The 16,646-nt window shown below is 40.2% G+C and overlaps 2 protein-coding genes across 2 annotated transcripts; one reads left to right on the forward strand and one right to left on the reverse strand.

The window, feature by feature from the left end:
- The first annotated feature begins 421 nt into the window (after positions 1 to 421).
- On the forward strand, positions 422 to 10,625 carry slc25a18 (solute carrier family 25 member 18). Its single transcript, XM_086073335.1, has 10 exons — positions 422 to 589; positions 1,365 to 1,704; positions 2,016 to 2,138; positions 4,044 to 4,099; positions 4,282 to 4,372; positions 5,583 to 5,698; positions 5,831 to 6,017; positions 7,042 to 7,214; positions 9,407 to 9,482; positions 9,557 to 10,625. Exons 2-10 carry the CDS (start codon positions 1,685 to 1,687, stop codon positions 9,696 to 9,698), a joined length of 984 nt encoding a protein of 327 aa, XP_085929461.1. The 5' UTR covers positions 422 to 589; positions 1,365 to 1,684; the 3' UTR covers positions 9,699 to 10,625.
- On the reverse strand, positions 10,626 to 16,476 carry LOC147175697 (V-type proton ATPase subunit E 1-like). The gene is made up of 9 exons (XM_086073336.1): positions 16,309 to 16,476; positions 16,028 to 16,093; positions 15,818 to 15,927; positions 14,757 to 14,823; positions 13,520 to 13,609; positions 12,278 to 12,346; positions 12,082 to 12,176; positions 11,879 to 11,966; positions 10,626 to 10,950 (listed from the first exon to the last, which is right to left on the reverse strand). The coding sequence occupies exons 1-9, from the start codon at positions 16,339 to 16,341 to the stop codon at positions 10,888 to 10,890; spliced, it is 681 nt and encodes a 226-aa protein (XP_085929462.1). The 5' UTR covers positions 16,342 to 16,476; the 3' UTR covers positions 10,626 to 10,887.
- Between the last annotated feature and the right edge of the window lie 170 nt (positions 16,477 to 16,646).

A 16,646-nucleotide genomic window follows, 5' to 3' on the forward strand; every position in this document is an offset into this window, starting at 1 on the left:
GGAGACCATGTGCATTGAGGGCAACAAATGGTTGCTGTGGTAGTCACATGCTCTTTTGAGTTACGTCCTTATGTAACCCCTTGTTTTTCAAGTGTAATTTTTAAGGTATTGTCCCTCCTTATTTTATACCAGTCAACATGGTACTCCTCATTAGCATTGTGTTTACCTTGGCAATACATGTACTGTATAAGTGCGGGGACATTTGTGTAGGCTGATTAGTTGCAGACTGGGGTATTATGTAACGCACTGGCCAATGAATAAAAAGGCTCATTCAAAAGGTTAAACCCATCTTTGTCTTTGCACGTCTATTAAAAACAAACGGAACTGTTGATATGTGGTTCTGATGTGCGTATTGGCTCAACAGGTACACACGTGAGTGTATGTCAGTTGTGTCAATGCAGAGTGCTGGGGCTGTCGCACACGCGGTCAGTCACCACGAGAGGGAGGGACTTAGCCAATGAGACAATGCTAGTGTTTGTGCAAGGACTGGCTCTCAGCTTGCTCTCGCTTGGTTACCACTGATGCACGCATGGTTGAAGGGAGAGGAAAGTGGGCAACTTGATCCAGCTCCCGGGATGCACCCGCAGAGGTAAGGATCCTCGTCTCCTCGCTGTAATGGAAGAAAATGACATCGTATGCTCGTCTTGTCAGACTGTGAAAAATAAAGGGTACCATGGGTTTTGTAGCGAGAGGTTGTCTAGGGGTGAGGCAGCCCTCTGCATTTTGGCAGGGTCTCTTCTGTGTGTGTGTGTGTGTGGGGGGGGGGGGGGGGAGCCAGGCTGAAAGAAAGTTGCACAAAAAGAGGCTCGGGGAAAAGCATGTGCAGAATGTGGCTGGGATCCAGCAATAAAAACAAGAGTTAGGAATGATGGAAAACTGCAAAAGATCAATCATGAAAATATCATCCTAATCCTTGTTTGAAAAATTGTTTACTGTGCCAAAAGAGTAAAGCTATAATGAAGCTTAATGGCGTTAAAAATAGAGGCAGAGTAGAGGTGGAGATTAGTCAGATTAATTAGAGAGATGAGGGAAGAGGAAGTCAGGGGAGGAGATGGAAGAAAAAAGTGATTTAAAAAAAGAGTGAAGTTTAGCTAAGTTTATAAACAAATATATCCTATAATATAACCTCTACACCCCAGACGTCTGTACTTTTACGCCACTGCATGTGTGGTAAAAGGATAACAATTTCTCATTTTGCTCCCTTTGCCGTGTCAGAATACTCATATCTGTGTTAGAAGGCAACTTAGGGAGAATCAGCACACTCAGTTTTTTATGTTAGTCCTGTGCTATTTGTTTATTTAGACTTAAGAACGATTTAATTCAGATTTTGATCTCATGCAATCACATTTCCTGTTCCATTCCAGGCAGAAGTGGAGAGTTTATACATCGTTGTGAGGGAGTGCAAAAAACTGAGGGGCTGGCCTTGCTACCGACCCATCAGTGCTGCTTTTGGCCACCACACAAAAAAAGGCGTCCACCAGTGGGAGGAAAAAGAGCAGTCCACTGGGTGACACAATCCGAAACCCAGTACGCTGCATGAGTGTTACTGAGTGGGAAAGGCCAGGGCCGAGCTGACCATTTGAAACTCGTTGCTAAATTGGGGGAAAGGAAAAGCAAGAAGAAGAGGAAGTAGGTGGAGGACAACAAAGGCAGTTGTGGGCCTGGAGCCCAAACGCAAAACAGGATGACGGAGAACAAAATAAGGTAATCTTAGCATTCCATCTGCTGTTATTCCACTCACCTGCCTGATCATTACAGAACAAATTGGTCTGACACTAGAAATCTGTTTGACTTTAATCCCCTAATAGACGGGATCTGTTTTATCTTTATTTATTCGCGTGTGTTACTTTTTAGCATTTTGACTCCGTAATATTATTTGAAGTCAACTATTGAGACATCTAAAGTTCTACTACAGTCGGAATAGTTATTCAGCCATGTGTGTGGCTTGTGTTAACAGCTGCGTGCGTGTAAATGTCTGTGTGCATGCATTTGCCTATATGTTGATCCCTTTGCAGTCTCCCCGCTAAGCTGATTAATGGGGGCGTGGCAGGCCTGGTTGGTGTCACTTGTGTATTTCCTATCGATCTGGCCAAAACCCGCCTACAGAACCAGCAGGGCGCCCAGGTCTACAAAGGAATGTGAGTATGGCCAGCGCAAAAAAAAAAAAAAAAAACTCTCATGGTTTTCCTGTTTATGTTTTCCACTTGTCTAAACAACGACTGCATTGTCACATGAATTATAAAGAATCTCAGAAAAAGTGGACTTGCAAAGCAAAACAGTCTCATGTTTTCTTCAGCGCTGGAGAAAGTTCAACAAAAAAAATCATGATCATCGCTAAATCATATAACTAGCTGCGTGCGTGTTTTGTTTGGATGTAACTAGAGTCACTGATTCTAAACATATATTTTAGTGATGGAATACGAGCAAGAAGAAAAACGTACAAATGTAAAAAAAAAAAAAAAAAGTGCATTGGTGTCCTTATAAAACCCTGGATTCTCTGTGGTGGGCAGCACAGCAGTACCGCCTTGTGATGGGTGTGGCTATCTTGTGCTGAGCAGCACAAGATCCAGACCACAGCTTTCCACTGTGACTCACAGATGGAAAACTACCCGGAATGACTTATTCCCTTCAAGGCCCAATAATAAAAGTTGGATTGTGTGCTACCAGTTTAGTTGGTTCAAGTGTCCATAAACTCCATACACTGCAACGTATCATTGTGTGTTGAGGGGAAGTCAACCCAAATAATTTATTTACAATATGTTGTATTTGCGTCCACTAATTTAAACACAACATCTTGATTAATATTGCGTTTGTGGAATATGAGTTAAGCATCAAAATCCACCCGTTTTTATCTATTTCAGGGGGTGGCTATTTTGCCACTTGCTGTCAACTGAAAATGACATCACAGTTGCTCAGAGTCTAGAGCCGGACTAATTGGGGGCAAGGGTCATCCGTTACGGCTGGATACCCGTTAAATTGAAGTACACTCTAAAAACAGTTGGGTCAAAAGGAACTCAATTATGGATCAAAAATGGACCGATCCACATTATGGGTCAATTTGACCCAACTTTCTGGGTTGTTTTATACAAAATGACCCCATTTTTTGACCCAAGTTAAGGATCTGACCAATATTCATGAGTTGTATTACACTAAAAGACCCATTTCTTGACTCAAAGTTGGGTCAAATTGACCCAGGTAGAGGTTCGGTCCCTTTTCGACCCATAGTTGGGTTATTTTTGACCCCACTGTTTTTAGAGTGTACAGTACAGTACATGCTTTTATCATGGCCTAAAAACAACTCGTTAGAGTACAAAATTATTGTTTTTTTTACTTTCTTCATAGCCTAAAAATGCCCATTTTAGTACAAAGGATAAGCGGTTCGGATAATGGATGGATAAATATATATATTTTTAAAGTTTCACAAGTTTATCTCTCTGGTGCTTGGTGGGGGGAGAGGGGTTCTGAGTCAGTTGGTTCCGGGTCTTTTAAACTGAGGTTCCACTGTACATATGTGATATGAAATATTTGTATTATAATGTTTCATTTTCATTTTAGTGCCCTTTAAGACTTTTGCCGCCACTGATTTAAAGTTTCCTGGCAGGTTTCTCTGCTCATTTTCATGCTAAATCTTTCGCCATCCAACTTTCTGCCACATGTTAGTGACGTTCACATCTCTTAAATAAATTTGTGTGTATACAAATGAGTTGTCGTGGTCATATTGTACTGATCAGCCTCACTCTTTCCAAAGTTGCAACATCCAAATCCTGTTCTATGGTCATCATCACATTTGTTTTCTCTTTGACATCACTGGTACCTTTCTGTGCTGGTATTACAAAAAAACACATCAAGAAGCTAGAACAAAAAAAAATCGTAATCATCTCAATCACCACATTTGCCCAAGTCATAGGCTTGACCAATGGTATTGTTTGACTTTTGAGGCCCATTTCAATGCATGTTGTCCTCCAAATTGTATGATTTAAGGGCCACTGTAGTCCACTTTACAATCAAACTAAAGCAATGTTATTTCTCTTTTGTCATATCAGGTGGGACTGTCTGGCTAAAACAATACGCTCAGAAGGCTATTTTGGATGCTACAGAGGTATTATCTGCATTTCTAATGGCTGTGGCGAACACATATAGAGCTGGTACTTATTAGAAATTGTGGTTTATCGTGACATTGCAATGCATGGTAGTAGCCATAAGATGATATGCTGGTTTGTTCTATTTTTTTCGGCTGAGAGGGAAGTGTTTGTCATTCATTAGCTTGTTTGCCTCCACCAGGTGCAGCAGTCAACCTCACTCTTGTCACACCGGAAAAAGCAATCAAACTGGCAGCGAACGATGCCTTCAGACTAAAACTCTCCAGAGACGGGTAAACTTTCATAACATCTATTTGAATGTTACGTTTGTTAGCTGTACAGGATTCAGTGAGCTGTGTAAACATTTGGCCGATGTTTTCATTGTTTTGTAATTGATTTAAATTAAAATAGTCAAGATGTGATTGAAGTGAGTGCCCTCAGATTTAATGTGATGGTATTGCCACAATTAATTATTAACCATTTAGGAATTACAGCCATTTCATGCAGTACTTCTTTTGAAGGTGTGTAGGTGCAATTGCAATTATGTATTTCAATTCTTTTGAGTCCCTAAAAATTGAGGTGCCTTGCACAAAATGCAGTCAATGTTATGTTTTCTGTATGATTTGTAGAAAGATGTTAAAGTCAATCAATTCGTTTAAACGGGGCTTGAAAATCGAAATACATGAGAACTTTTTTCCTGATCAAAATCAGGGCTGCCTCAAACTATTATTTTAATGATCGACTAGTCAACAATTAGTTTTACGATAGTCGAGTAATGAGAACTAACAATTATTTTAATTTTGCATTGCATCGCATTTTCTTTTGGTATTTTTGCGATTAAAAACTAACCTTCAGACTTAGCAAAAAATAAACGATGATGATTATGAAATTATTTATCAACGAGTTTGATCATTGACGTAATTGTGACTAGTGGATAATCTGAGTGTTGCAGTTAAAATTCACCCACTTTTGGCAGGTTGCCGGGTGTTAATGTCTAGAAACTGCATTTAACACAGAGTTCTTTGGTGACTGGCGTAAATACGGCGAGGCGCGAAAACTCGACTGAAAGTTGGTAATTTCGCAGACAAGTGCAAACTGTCGGTTGTGCGAGACGAATGGCTGCGCCGCTGTGGGAATGAACGCAGCATACATCAATCATGGCCAATCAAAGCGGCTACTTTCATTCCTTTTAAATGTGGCACACTAGTTACACAGTCTTAATATGGTGGAAGCAGCGCCATGAAGAGGCCACTTGGAGACCGCTCCATGACCCCCAATCATTCATGTGACACCTCCATAGTTGTGATTTAAAAAAATAAAATACAATGATTCAGAGGATTTGATCAGGATACGCCAGCATTTGCGCCACGGTACAGGTGTGCTGTCTACAAAAAATAGAGTACCTAGTAGTAGGTAAACAAACACCAGTTGTTTGGTGATTCTGAAATTAGAAAAACCTCAAATAGAATGATGTCATATGTTTTTGTCTTGTTTTGTCATTAGCCATTTGCCCCTTTGGGGGGAAGTTCTGGCAGGGTGCGGGGCTGGGACATGTCAGGTGGTGGTCACCACACCCATGGAAATGCTCAAAATCCAACTACAAGATGCCGGGAGGCTAGGTGAGATTTACTGCAATTATTTAACGTTGAATGCTAACAAATGTAGCCAAGGAGGGTCAACCTTTTTTTTTCACAAAAAAAAATGACTTACCGCAATAAGGACGTAGGCTCACAAGTATGATTTCCAATCAGCTGCCCAGAGGAAAGTCCCGACGCCAGCTCAGGCTGCTACTCCTGGACCTGCTCCATCTTTAGTGGCACCACAGCCAACCCGGCCCGTTCCTGTCCAACGGACATCTGCCACCAGCATCACAGTGGAGCTGCTGAGGACACGAGGCCTTGCTGGCCTGTACAGGGGAGCAGGAGCCACCTTAATGAGGTTCTACACGCATGCGCACACAGGTCACTACATAAGCACAATAAGAACAACTTGAAATTATTATGCCATTCTCATCATAAAAAGCAACGCAAATACTTCATCAAGTATCTGTTTTGTAGTTAATCAGTTATTAATTGACCTTTTTAATCACAGTGAGTATACAGTGGTCCCTCGCTACTTTGTGGTTCACTTATTACGGATTCACTCTATCACAGATTTGTATTTGGGTCCATAACTCATACATTGCGGGGTTTACCTCGGGGTGTAGCTCGCTATTTTGCGTTTTTTTTTAGAGATTAGACAGAAAGACCTCTACTTCAAGGAAATTCTCATATCGCGTGTGGGCGTGGAACGTATCACCCGCGAAGTGAGGGAACACTGTAAATAAAAGTTACGTAACCAATTCCCACAAAAGTTAGCTACATACAAGTGTAGTGTTTTGGCCTAGGAAGATCACATGCAAATTTAGTGTAGATCTGGATGGATCTGGTGCAGGGGGATTAAAAATTGTTTTTTGACTGTTACAGACCACTTGCACTGGGGCAAGTGGGGGGGGGGGGGAAGTAAAAAGAAGCTGCCCCGTCCTATTTGACTGCCCTTTAAAAATGTGCATTGAGCATTTTATGAGCTTTCAGTCAAATGAGTCTGAGTTGTCTTTAGCGGAGGTCTAGGCTGAGTGCCATTCTAGTTTATTTTTGGAAAATTTAACCCAACTCTTCTAATGGCTCTCAAAAGACTGTGTGAGTCATTCCTGCTCCCATTCAACACACTCATTACTTCTGATTGGTTCATTACATAACTAGAATACAGTACAGTGTTTGTTGTAGAGCATTTCCTGACACCTCTAATCAACACTGATCAATAGATTCCTCCAGCTATGTCTGGCAGTATGTTACAGCGGGAAAGGCCACAGCCCCATTTCCACTTTTGTCTCACCATTATTATCGTTCCTTTGTCGTTGACATGGTCTCTATTTTTTCCCCACATATTACACCCTAACACTTTCCAAAATTTTACTTTTCAGGGATGTCCCTTTCTCAATGATTTACTTCCCCTTGTTTGCCAACCTGAACGCACTGGGGAGGGAAAAACACGGAAGTCCAGGTGATGTACAAGCACAGGCTCCTTTCTGGCAGTCCTTTTTGGCAGGATGCTCTGCTGGCTCAGTGGCAGCTGTGGCTGTCACACCACTGGATGGTGAGTAGGACTCAAGAAAGAGATCATAAACGCTGCACTGTGGGTTTGTGGCTCAACTTAAAACAGACGGTTGTACTAGGTCAGTGATGGGCAACTGGTGCGGCCCCCGACCACCTTGAGTGGTCCCTTGATTAATTAAATCCAAAATACAAAAAATATACTGGAAAAAAAAATGACAATATGCATGTCTGCTGGTGCTGAACCGCAAGTATGCAGCAGTAGACTGTAGTTTACATTTTCACCATTTACCAGCGTGGCAGACATGGCTCAAACCCGTATCCCACTGATGGGGCGAATGTTTGTGAGAGTTGGCGAAGGTAGCGAATGCACGCTCCCGTCAGGCTTTGTTCAAGGTCGGGATGTTCTCTTTGAGTTTGAATGTTTTTTTCTGACGAGTTATTGTGTATAGCTATCTGCCTTGTGATTGATTGTTAATCAGTCCAGTGTGTTCCACTGCAAAAAAAAGTAATCCTGCAAGACGTAATGGTGGCAGATATACAGTGGATACAAAAGGCTACACACCCCAGTTGAAATTGTGATATGAACAAATGAGAGCAACATACTACCCAAACTTTTTCCACAATGTGATCGATAACTTCTACAATTTAATTGAAGAAAAATAATATTTGAGACGTATTAAAAATAACTCAATAATTAATGTGGTTACACAAGTGTGTAGAGCCTCTGAAAACGGGGGCTGTCGCTGTGTTCAAAATTAAACACACCTGCGGCCATTTAAAGTGTCTCAGATTAACCCCAAAATATGAATTTAGTTGATTTTTTTAAGTAGGTTTCCCCCCGGTGTTTTGGTTGTCAACACAAGCCATGGTCTGCAGAGGGCGTCCACATTATCAGAGACATTAGATAAAGAACCATGAAAATATGAGAAAATGAAAATGAGAAAATATAGCAACAGACAAAAGGCTGAGATCAACATTGAAGTAGCGGCAGGAATGCCTGGCAAGTACAAAGTACATGTAACAATCTCACGTCTTCATTTGTTTAGGCTATGGGGTTAATTGCTAAGACGAAAGCCTAATTTTACAAACACATCCAACTTGTATAGGTTATAGGTCATATTAACGGTGTTGTGAAATGGTTTATTTTGGGTCAGATTTTTTTGTCTAACAAAAACTAACATTTGAACGGGCGTGTGTAGACTTCTTATATCCATTGTATTTACTGATTGCCTTACCAGGACATATACGGTACTGTACTTTCATACAAGCAATGTAGTTTGACAAGCATACAGTGTTACGAATATGATTGCTGTGTACACAGTACATTGTGTTTTGTGTGAAATTGAGCCGCCTTTTTACTACACTACTCACAAAAGCTTCGGGATCACATGCGACTTACAGGCAGTATTTCAGGATGAACCTAAAATGTACTATAACATGTACAGGTCAACTTAATTTGACCTTCTCTAAACTTTTAAACGCACTTCCAACTGTTCAAGATGCTCACCGGTAAAATTCACAATGGATGCCTAAACCATGAGTCTACCAATACATTTTCCGGTTCAATTAGAATTTTTATTTACAGTCCTCTTCATCTTGCTGTTCGCATTTTGACATCATGAGACTAAGATGACATCAAACAATTAACGGGGAATCCCCAGAGTGAGGCTTCAAACAGGATGTTCTCAGAGGGAAATGGCCACTAATCTCGTGTCATCGATTAAACCTTACATAAAGGCATAAAAGTGGACTGAAAGACTGTATATTGGTCATCTAATTAATATTGCATTTGTGGAATATGTTCAGCAGCAAAATCCACCCATTTTTATCCGTTTCAGTGGGCGGCCATTTTGCCACTTGCTGTTGACTGAAAATGGACATCACAGTTGCTCAGGGCTCAAGTAACGCCGAATCACAGTTTTCCAAAGCTTAACCATTATTGGTTGTGACCTAAAACCTAAGCAACTGTGATGTCATTTTCAGTCATGTGGCAAAATAGCTGCCCGCTACGATGGATACAAATGGGTGGATTTTGCTGATTAACTCGTATTCCACAAACATAAATCAGAATACTGTGTTTAGACTAGTGGGGCTGTATAGAACATATTATTGTAAAGAACATTTTTGGGTTAACTTCCCTTTTAAGGTTATAGAGTACAGTATTTTAGGTTCAGTACCACAGTAGTAATTTTAGTACTAGTAACACATTGTCTTTGATTTTGCCACCCCTAGTGATAAAAACTCGACTGCAAACACTGCAAAAAGGTGAAGGCGAGGACACCTACAGAGGAATTCTCGACTGCACGCGGTAAATATTATGCAATCGGGTATTGACCCTGCAATCTATTGTTCGCCAATTAATGATTGTGTGTATTTTTGTAGGCGCATAATGAGGCGGGAGGGACCATCAGCATTCCTGAAGGGTGCAGTGTGCCGTGCACTGGTCATTGCTCCCCTTTTTGGCATTGCGCAAGGTGTCTACTTTCTTGGTGTTGGGGAGGCATTGCTAGAACTGATGGAATAAAATCAATCAGCAGGGTTGTGTTGTATCTGCACATTTCATCTCGCTGAGTCAATCTGCAGTACACACAAGAAGGGCACAACCTGCGTGTGGACCCAGCGGCTCACACTCACCCTCGTTATCTGGGTTTGCAACATGCAGGCAACAGGGTTATTTTGGTCCAACAGGGTCCTGTGTTCTGTATGTGCTGTGTCCCAAGGTGTTATGCGTTTACATCTGGAGCTATTCCTCAACCCAAAAGAGATCATCTTGTCTGGTTGTTAAGAAAAAGTTGCTGTATGTTGCTCAGGCTGCTAACCATTTGTTTGGTTCCAATTAATCTAAAGTGATCTTCTTGCATAATCCTCAATCATAGAGATTAAAAATGGGATCTTCTTTGCATGCCTTGTTATGCATTCTTCCCACTCTATCCGTGAGGTCTGAGTTGTAATCTTGGATTCCCTACCTGGATTGGGAAGTACTGCCTGTCAGTAGGTCACTTGTTAATCTGATGCTAATGATTTAATCCCTGTATTAGCGTAAAATATACACACACACACACACAGTTCACTTCCGGCCTAAAAGCTACACACTCCCAGGCCACTGAACTTCAACCTTGCTTCCTTCTTCACAGCTTCAGGTTTAAAATAAACCCAAAAGGATGGGACCAAAAGCTACTTCTGCCTAATAAATCATAACAGTGTATGGAAAATAAAATGAAAGCCTTACCATTGTTGAAATAGTATTTAATTTCTTGTGATTTGTGCTGTTGAGTATTTTGGTCCTATTTCCTAAAAACAATTATGCGCTAAAATACTTTAAAAATACATTTTAAATGCAATGCTGTAGTTTGTATAACTAGGCTACATTTTTCACAAAACTGTCAGTACAGTACAACAGTCTGTGTATACGCAGTTCGTTTACAACTTGTTAATAAAGATACACACCAACTTCATTGTCATACTCATTTATTACTTTGGCTCTTGAATGTTAAGTGCTCCCTTGTAATAAGCAACATGTTATTTGTTTGATTGTATTCAGTTGTATACATAGTAACATTGTTAAGAAAAATTTTTTTTGGCACATAAAGCTGAAATTGAATTTAAAACCGGCCCTGGGATACCCCAGTTAAGACTTGAACAGGTGTACTTGTTGACACTAGTATAATGCATGCATTCCACCTGTGTACACGCTGCACTCTTCAAATCCACTGTTAATCTGTGAACTTGCGGTTGGGGTTGGCGCCAAATAAGGACACTCTGATTTCAGGCATCATCTGTTTGGAAGGAAACCAGCAAACATGTAACAGATCACAAGTGCAAGATTCATTTCAATAAAAATATAGAAACATAATCAAATGCTCCCATCCAATTTTTTTTTTTACACCAGTCGCACAATGTAGTGTTTTCTGGATTATTTTGGTTATTTTGTTCTGAACTACCTTGCTGTATTTTATTCCTCATTTTGTATTTGTGAATTTTACATGTTAATTTTTAACCCTGACCTTGAGTGACATGCAAGGCACCCAAAATAAAACGTATTATTATTATTATTGAAAATATTGAGTGACATGCTTAAGACACATGAAATGAATTTATAACGATAACCAATGTGTTCCGCTTTCATTAAGCTTTTGTACAGGATTTGCACACAAATGGGAGTGCAATTATGTACTAAATCAGAAACATTCAAACACCGAGTACTTTGCACACTTCTGTGTCTATGCAATTGACAATGGATAAATGTGAGCCTGGTGCTGTTAGAGTTGGATCTGTTTTTCAGCAGTCATATCAAATGAGTCACTAAAACAGCCCAAATGTGAATGCTTAAGACATTAATTTTTTGTTCCCGGGCTTATTACTGACTATTTAAAGCATTTTTAAGGTTACGTTTAAAAAAAATAATAATTCTTGCACTGTATATTATTTTAGTAAGCCATCTTCTATTGCTGTTTTTTCTGTTTTTCTTTTTAGCTCTTTGTTTTTTTTAATGGTGTACTGTTAATAGGGTAAAGCTAAATGGATTACAATTGTGAATGAAATTCAGTCTATAAATACAGTGGCCTTGCCTTGCCATGAAGGTGCATGTCACTCCTCTAGAATTGTGTGGAGTGTAGCGCCCTCTCCAGGCCAAATATTGGAATTCCCACTGGTGATTTTTTTTTTTTGGAAGTCGCATGGAAAAACGTACATGACTGTCTTTACCTGTTGTGCTAGAAGTTCTAGTCTGTTCTCCAATGTGTTGGATACTTTTATCTTGCCATTGTCATTATACACCTCCACTCCTCCGCATCTGCCCAAACAATCATTCATGTGGAGAAAAGAGAAATGAAAGTTAAAAAGTATCCCCTATTTGAGTATGAAACGTATAAGAGCATAAACTATGATTGTAAATGGAATTTTCTTACAAGCTTGATGGTAGAAAATGGCCCTTGTCGATTTTGACAGCAATGTGTTTTTTCACAGCCTCTTGAAAGATGGGGATGTTCTTATTCACTGCAGCCTATCAACAAACCGCAAAGGCATGCAACGCTCAGTAAAAAAAACCTTAGTGCAAAATTGGTCAATTCTTCCTTCATCCCACCTTTCAAAGCTCAACCTCACCTGAACCAACTCCATGTCCTGCTGTCGACAGCGAATGACAACTTTCTCTTCCAGCAGTTGGTAGAAACCCTAATAAGATGACAAAGAGAAGAGTTTGCAACTGCAAATTAATTACCAGATAAGCTAACACTTAGCCTAGCTTCTTGTATTTCTTCAACCCCTACTCTTCTTTGTATTTTCTGGCTGTCTAGTTGCATTGTGACACCACCAACTGGTCTTAATCATATCACCAGCATCATTGTTCTAACTTCATGTTTCCATAACCGTATCAGTAGGCTATATTTATTGTCAAGTTAATCAACATTAAGTTATGCAATTCAATCTGCCTGCACATCTGTGTGCGTTGGTGGCATTGGGGTCAATTGCAGTGCAAATACAGTACATCATCACAATCACACACATTTGTGTGTACATTCTGATCAAGATAACACCAACAGAAACATGTCAGGAGGCGCCCAGGACCAAAATAATGGTCTGCTAAAGTCCTCTACAGCAGTGATCCCAACCTTTTTTGTGCCATGGATCGGCATACATGCGGCATTTGCCGATCGGGGGGATGGGCAATTCAAAAAAAAAAAAGTCTAGATCAGCAGCACAACTTCACATTGTTTTAAATTGCCTGTTTTAAAGCAACTATAGCTTCAGAAAACAGTTGTGATTTATTGTTACAGGAGCCCTGAGTAACTGTGATGTCATTTTCAGTCCATAGCAAGAGGCAAAATGGCCGCCCCTTGTGATAGATAAACAAGTGTGGATTTTTTTGCTTACCGTAATTTATATTCCAGAAACGCAATATTACGCTAATCAGTGTACTGTGTTGAGACCACTGGAGCAGCAAAGAAATGTAGAATAGTATAAAATAACAGTGAATGACTAAAAATCAACCTTTGAGGAAAAATTAATGACTTAAAATGTATGCATTATAATTGTTAACATATGATCCTACATACAGCGTCAACATCATTGCTACTTGCAAATGTGCAGAATCAAAAGATGACACGATCTATTGTGGCTTTGATCCGGTGACTGCATGGCGAGTTAGTAGCGGCGAAACTTCTCATGCTACTTGGGCAAGCTGTGCGAACTGCGCTCGCATTCTCATGCTTTCCATTTTATCACATGGATGTCACTTGTTCAAATCATTCAAAAGAATTGTTGTCTGCTTTTGTGGACAGGTTAATGCTTCTTCTATGTTGTTTTTTGTCTGTCTCTTTCTGTCTTTTTTCCCCTCACAGTTTTTACCTGAAGCACAAGCCCCTCCAGCAATGTGGAGTACCTGGCAGGGTCCTGAGCAATTGCTGCAAGTCTTTGCCGGGCTTCGATCACCATATCCTGTCACACATTGGGGGAAGAAAAAGCATATGCATAACACATAACCACAACCGAAGTAGAATACACATTTTGAATCCAGTGCGCTCTGATATTCTACGGAAGAGGATTAGGGCCAGTGAAGCGAGAGAAAAAAAACGTTTGGCAGAATTCTCACTTTAAAGGCACTATCCGGAGTTTTGACCATTTCTGTTTGTAAACAAACAATTCAAAACGGACCCCTCCCATGGTTCAACCCATACGAGGTCAACGTTCACGCCCCCTTGCCTCTGAAAGCACTCAGCCAAGCAATGGTCACAATACTGATCCGCGATCACCAGGGACAATAGTTCAAAACGACATTCGCCTTGTGACGATATAAAAAAAGTTTGACCCTCGTTCTATATTAACCAGTTACCCCTGTCAATGTGACTTAGCCTAGCATGTCGCTAGATCAGCAAGCTAACTTTTTTTTTTTCTGTTTGGCACTTACCTGTCGAATAGCAAGCAGGCCAGATCTGCGTCGCTCTTCAGTCCACGCCGCTCCTTCAGAGCTCGGAAGCGGGTAAATGCCAAGCCAAGATTTACACTCGTTTTCGACCGTGCATTATCCGCCTCACGTTTTTTCGTGGTATACTTAATTTTTTTCCCCACTCGAGTCACTCAACTCAACATCCCGTCTGCCTACAGTGACATGCCCCCCGCCACAGCCCACTCTGCGATTGGCTGGAGAGTAAACAACTGTCTGTACACTCTGAACGTCTCGCTGCTGGCAAAACAAACACAAAATTGCAAAATACAGGCTGGGGATTGAGGACAAAATCACCACCACACATTAACAGAAGCCCAGAGGTGTAGATTGAGAAGGAGTTCATGTTTCAACATCCTGTATTTAAGAAGTGTTTATTTCTGAGTCAAAATGTTGGACAGTGCCTCTAAAGTGAGAATTCTCACTTTTAAGTCAGAATTCTGAGATTAAAGTCAGAATTCTGACTTTAAAGTGAGAATTCTAAGAATAAAGTGAGAATCTTGCCAACCACAACCCCCCCCCTACATTCACTGGCCCTAATTCTCTTCCGTAATATTCTGAGAGAGAAATATTTTAGTAATTATTTTCTGTGGAAGATGAAGTGATATTTGAATCTTTTGGAGAATCTGCAAGACTGTTTACCATGATCATGTCATCACGAGCCTTCAGCACTTTCAGCCTTGCTTGGTTCATCAGGTTGGACATCTGTCTGTGGGCCGTGGGAAGAAATGTCACATATTAAAAAGAGCACTTAAGAGAGTGCAAGGCCTTCACCATTCATCACCAGTGAAATCAATGAGTGAACATCTCTAATCTTAAAAAGCAAAGCGGGGGGTGGGGGGCGGGGGGGGGGGGTCATGTTTAATCAAGATCCAAAATTTCTCCTTCAAAAAAGAGAAATCTTGTGCTAGCAATTTAGGAGCTACCTCGATTAGATATATCAAATTTAAATAGTTGCCAAATCAATAGTCTGGTTTAGATCCACATAAATTCTGATTTGACAATAGAGCTTTTGATTTTGTATATAAATGAGCAAATATAGTTCTAATCAATCTCAGATTGGACAGAGATGTATTAAGGTTTTTGTAGATTTTTTGAAAATTGGAACAATACTTACTCAATATAAAACTCCGGGTTGATACATCAAACACTGTAGGCAGGAAATTACAGGCAAGCAAACAATCACATAGATGGAAAAAAACCACTCAAACATAAAGCGGTTTAGTATTTGAAAACTCTGTTAATACAATGAATAAGAGGAGGGAAGGGTTGTGAATATCAATTTAGCAATACTATTTTAAAAGAAAGTCACTGGTGGTGTAATGGTTTACTCGCTTGATTTCAGTGCAGGAGTGTTGGTTCAGTTCCCAATATGTGAATGTGTGAAATGCACACACAAACTTTCACAACTTTTTACACTGTAAATGGTTGTCTTTGTCTGTCTCTCGTCTATATATGCCCTGGGATTGATTGGTAACCAACCAAGGTCCCTTTGCCCAATGGCAGAGGGGATTGGCTCCAGCTCCCTGTGACCCTGACCAGTGACATAATATAGAAAATGGATGGCTAATATAATAATTTAAAAGGAATACAAGAATACAACATCTGACCAATCAGATGAAGATATCAAAGCAGTTTTCAGTTTTCTTTGAGTATTTGCTCAGCTCGCTTTTAGCAATTAATGTTCTTGATAAATGACTCACATTTTCTTATGCTGTTCAATCTGCTTTTCCTTCTTCTCATAGTATTCCATTAGTTTCACCCTCTGCGTTTGGACCAAACGACCTTTCTCGATGTTGAACTCTTCCTCCGCCTGCAATCAGTTGAGCATGACACCTATGCTTATAGGACAAATCAGCAAAAAAACAAACAAACAAACATAGAAATTGATGTGGGGAGTTAAAAGGACTTACTCTAGCGTCAATTTCCTCAACCTTTTCATTGGCCTCTTGCTCAATAAAGGCCATCATGTGCTTTATCTGTCACAAAACAGACACCCACAGACTGTCAAATTCTGAAAATCACACCTAGTCCGACTTTTAAAAGTCGATTTGTATATTTAAAGCGAATTCAAAACGAGAAACGTTGTTTTGCGCGATAAGACCATTTGGCAGCTGTAACGGTAGTTCAATGTTTTTACCTGTCATCTAACTTTTTAACCACTGTTATGTTGGTGTATCATTATCATCGTTACCTGTTTTTGGACGTCCGCATCGGTAAGAGCCATGTTTGTTGTTAATAAAAATTAATGTTTACCCAAAAGTGTTTAACAAAAAAAAAAAACACCGAGATTTCACGACAACTTGTAGAATCCTGTTTACACTACAGTACAACTTTGTGGCACTGGCTGCGAGTGTTTCCGCTCCCTTCACGTCAAGGAATGAAAACAATAGGATATAGTTTCCGGTTTATGGTTTCAAAATAAAACAAATGCTAGGCGTGACACTGAGTTATAAAAGTGTGAAAAAGTAAAGCTTGACCAATGTTACCGCGCCGATTTTTCATATATAATAAATAAGTTTAAAATATGCA

Source organism: Leptonotus elevatus, chromosome 4 (genome assembly GCF_054856555.1).
Source record: "Leptonotus elevatus isolate MCC_2025b chromosome 4, RoL_Lele_1.0, whole genome shotgun sequence".
NCBI classification, from domain to species: domain Eukaryota; kingdom Metazoa; phylum Chordata; class Actinopteri; order Syngnathiformes; family Syngnathidae; genus Leptonotus; species Leptonotus elevatus.

What these genes read in the sequence shown, in the direction of transcription:
- slc25a18 (XM_086073335.1), top strand. Translation starts at nt 1,685, where the DNA reads ATGACGGAGAACAAAATAAG. An exon ending in CTAAAACTCTCCAGAGACGG is followed by an intron (nt 4,373 to 5,582) that starts GTAAACTTTCAT and finishes TTTTGTCATTAG; the next exon opens with CCATTTGCCCCTTTGGGGGG. An exon ending in GGCTGTCACACCACTGGATG is followed by an intron (nt 7,215 to 9,406) that starts GTGAGTAGGACT and finishes TGCCACCCCTAG; the next exon opens with TGATAAAAACTCGACTGCAA.
- LOC147175697 (XM_086073336.1), bottom strand. Translation starts at nt 16,341, where the DNA reads ATGGCTCTTACCGATGCGGACGTCCAAAAACAG. An exon ending in ATGCGGACGTCCAAAAACAG is followed by an intron (nt 16,094 to 16,308) that starts GTAACGATGATA and finishes GTTTTGTGACAG; the next exon opens with ATAAAGCACATGATGGCCTT. An exon ending in CATTTTCTACCATCAAGCTT is followed by an intron (nt 11,967 to 12,081) that starts GTAAGAAAATTC and finishes TTGTTTGGGCAG; the next exon opens with ATGCGGAGGAGTGGAGGTGT.